Consider the following 3630-nt stretch of genomic DNA (forward strand, 5'->3'; position numbering starts at 1 on the left):
AACAACGATTTCTGCAGGTGCTTCTGTAATGATCTCCTTTTCCCCTTCATATATTCTAATGATTAATGCACTATGGGGGGAGTGGGGGGGGGGGCCTCCATTCTTTTTTAAAGCTCTGAGAACAGAGCAAACAGAACGAGGGGGGAACTAATTACAAGATTAATTGAGAGGGAAAGTGGAAATATATGACACCAAAATACTCTTTAAATACTTTCAATAAAGAGGGTGAGAAAATATGCTTGTAGAAGACTTGATTGAGTGGGTGTGACACTTTGGTATTTACTAGGAAACAACATTCATTTGTTTTGTAGGTTGTCCTGTGATCAACTTGGACAAAATATTACGTCTCATCACAAATTACTTCCCTCAAATAAATCGTTCATGTCGTCATCACTATGGAAGCCCATTTGTGCCACTGAATAGCATTAAAGGTGTAGTGAAAGGGAAATGGTGGGCATTTTATTTTGAAGTTTCAGCTTTAAACGCTGGCTCTGAAGTTTCTGAACCAATCAGGATGAAGCTAAAAATAATAACAACAGATGGGGTCTAATACTGGTGAGGCTCCCACGTGCATGTCGGACGTAATGTAGCCACTCTATGACACCATCTATTATGACGCCATCTATTATTACTTGATTATAGATTTAAAGTGAAATACCTAAAAAAATGTAATGTGAAACAAAGAAAACATCAGGATACATGGAAGCATGCACAAGACATAATGGTACTGAATGGCAGGTCAGCAGTGCAACTAGGCATTCAACAAAACCTGCCTTCCTCCGAATTTGCTAGACAAACACAATCAGTTAACTGGAACTGCGGCAGCGAACAAGACCACACCTTGTAGAAGAAATCCTCCCAGACTCTGGGCACAAATTGGCCATACTCTTTGCAAAACTGCATCTGCATCAGGCGTGACCTAGATGAAGATCTGACCACACATGGGGACGGCTGCAGAAACCGGCCCAGGACCGAGATGCCCGGAGAGCACTTGTCAGTGGCCTATGACCTGGGCTATAGGAGAAATTATAGGTAAGCAAACTACACAGCTTGCCTCCATCGATCCATGCTGTAAAAAAATAAGACGCATTTAAAAAAACACAAAGGTCTCCACCTTTGCAATGATTTTCTTCTCCCTCGCCAGGTTCTCCTTTACAAACAGTTTCCTCACATCCTCTAACGTAACTGGCCACCAGGATCTCCGTCAGTCCGGTGCAGTTGGGCTGGTAGTAACACTTATTCTGTTCTCATGTGTGATGTGTGAGAACATTCCTGTGCTCTGTGTTCTTTCTCATCTGAATGAAAGGAGTCGTTTAAGGGGGGGGGATCTCATCTTTTCTTTTGTTCCATTTCCTGGAACTTTGTTCTCTGCCGATATTACGTGGTCGCCTGCTCTGTGCCGTCGGTGGTCATGGACGCCAGTTCCCACCTGATGTCGTGCGGGAGTCCTGATTGCTCCAGACTGTACTCGGTAACCGCTAGCTTACATAACGTCTTCAGACTAGGACTTAGGTCTAGGATGTACAGGTCGGAGGGGGCATGGCTGTGTTTGTATCCTCCGAAGAAGATGACGCGATCCCCCACCGTGCAACAGCACATGCTGGACATCCCCCATGGGCTCTTGCCTTTGGGCTCGACCTTCGTCCAAGAGAAGGTCTCTGGGCAGAACTTCCACAGGTCGCTAAAGAAGCGGTTCAAGTGGTGACCACCAAACACATACAGCTCTTCATTGTATTCAAAGGCTGAATGACACCGGCGTCCTTCTGGGAGAATTTGTGCGTAGGGCGTGCTCAGCCAACAGTTGGTCTTGGTGTCAAACACGCTTATGTTGTTGTTGTACTCAAACTGGTCCCCTTGGCCCCCGAATACAAACATCTTTGACCGGATGATGGTGGAAGAGTGGCATTCCGAAATAGGTGCCGGAGTACCCCCAGTGTTAATTAAAGACCAGGCCATCGTGGTGGTGTGCAACCTGTAGATGTCATTAGTCCACCCGGTCAGATCGTTGAATCCTCCAAAGATATACATGACCTTCCCCAAGATGCAAGCCGAGTGGTCGCGCCTCGACTCCGGAACAGCCCCTGAAACCTCGGGCTTGAACCACCTGTGGGTGTCGACCTCAAACGCATAAAGGACATTGCAGTACTGCTTAGTCGTGTACTTGAACCCCCCCCAGATATAGATGATATCTTCTATCAACACGGCTGTGTGGCTGTGACGCCTGGAGGGAACCTCGAGGTGGCGTTCTCCTCTTCCGGTGGTGACTGGGGGCAGCTCCACCCAGTGCAATGACACTGTGTTGAAGACGTGCACATCAATCTGACCCATGTGGTACATGGCCGACTCCCCGCTGCAGTACCCTCCAAACGAGTACACCCGATGTCCCACTGCCACAGCAGCGAGATAGATGATCTTTAGTCCGTTCACGTGCACTGTCCAGCACAGCATTTCACTTTAATCCAATTCACATGCACTGTTCTGGCAGAGCATTTCACACACGATCAACACAACAGATGGAAACTGGATCGCCTGATGAACTCCAGTCGTTCCCGCCACCGTTGGTATTGGCACATGGGCACAGACATCACATGAAGCTTGGCCAATCCGCGAAGCCGGTTGGACCAATCAGGAAAAAACAGTGTCTGTTCATCTCATGCTGCCAGCGTCAGTTCGGATGTCCATGTTGTTTGCCATGTTTGGCCACGGTGTTTGCCTTCAAAACGCTTCTGCAGAAACAAATCTGACGGTTGCCCTCGTCCATATTAGTTACAGTCTATGGTCAGAAAGCATCGTTAAGGCCAATTTATTGTCAGAGCGAGAAGTGTGGAGTGATGCATTGCACTACTTGTCTCTCTCTACATTCTGTGATATGAGCATGCTTACTGTCTGCTGTGACACACTGATTTTATGAAGCGTTTGCGACCTTACATTTTTCCAGAATGTCCATTTGTGTCACATTTTGGTTTATTTGTCAGTGTGTGACACACCTGTCCTTCCAAGCATGAATTGTGTCAGGTCAAATAACTCATGATCTTCAATGTTGCATACAATACTGTCAGACAACATAGTAAATGTTGCATTCATGGTCTGAAGCAGGGGTGAGCAACTTTGACGATGGAGAGGGCCACTATATTTCCACTCACTCCAGAGGGGCACAATGCTGTCATAGCAAAAATAGCAGATAGCAGATCTCAAAACGTGTCGCGAAGCTTGTAGATCTGCTATTTTGTCTATATTCGAATTGAAATCTTGAATTATTTTTTACTATTTTTGTAACCTCGCATCACCAGGCTTTCCACCGCCTCGGAGGAAAGCCTGGTCTCTGTTCCAAAAGTCCGGGACCGGATGATATGCCTACGTCACGTTGTAGACAGCTTCCCAAACAGGATGTACCCAAAATAATCCCCCCTCTCCCGCGATCAAAATGTTAGTTCCTACCAATTAATATGCTTCTGATGCGGCGTACTTTAGTTTCGTTGAATTTTAAAATACAAAATAAATATAAATGTGAGTGTGCTTTTTAGAGATTGCGGCACAATGGCAACTGGCGAGTAAAGTCGGGGGGGAACTAACATTTTGATCGCGGGGGAGGGGGGATTATTTTGGGTACATCCTGTTTGGGAAGCTGCA

The 3630-nt window shown here is 46.4% G+C and overlaps 1 protein-coding gene across 1 annotated transcript; it reads right to left on the reverse strand.

Moving 5' to 3' along the window:
• Positions 1 to 1377: 1377 nt before the first annotated feature.
• On the reverse strand, positions 1378 to 2448 carry LOC308320037 (kelch domain-containing protein 3-like; the record flags this gene model as incomplete). Its single annotated transcript, XM_080770337.1, has 1 exon — positions 1378 to 2448. The coding sequence occupies one exon, from the start codon at positions 2446 to 2448 to the stop codon at positions 1378 to 1380; it is 1071 nt and encodes a 356-aa protein (XP_080626463.1).
• Positions 2449 to 3630: the final 1182 nt, after the last annotated feature.

The sequence above is a fragment of the Protomyctophum bolini genome (assembly GCF_963924005.1).
Source record: "Protomyctophum bolini genome assembly, chromosome: 1".
Taxonomy (NCBI): Eukaryota; Metazoa; Chordata; class Actinopteri; order Myctophiformes; family Myctophidae; genus Protomyctophum; species Protomyctophum bolini.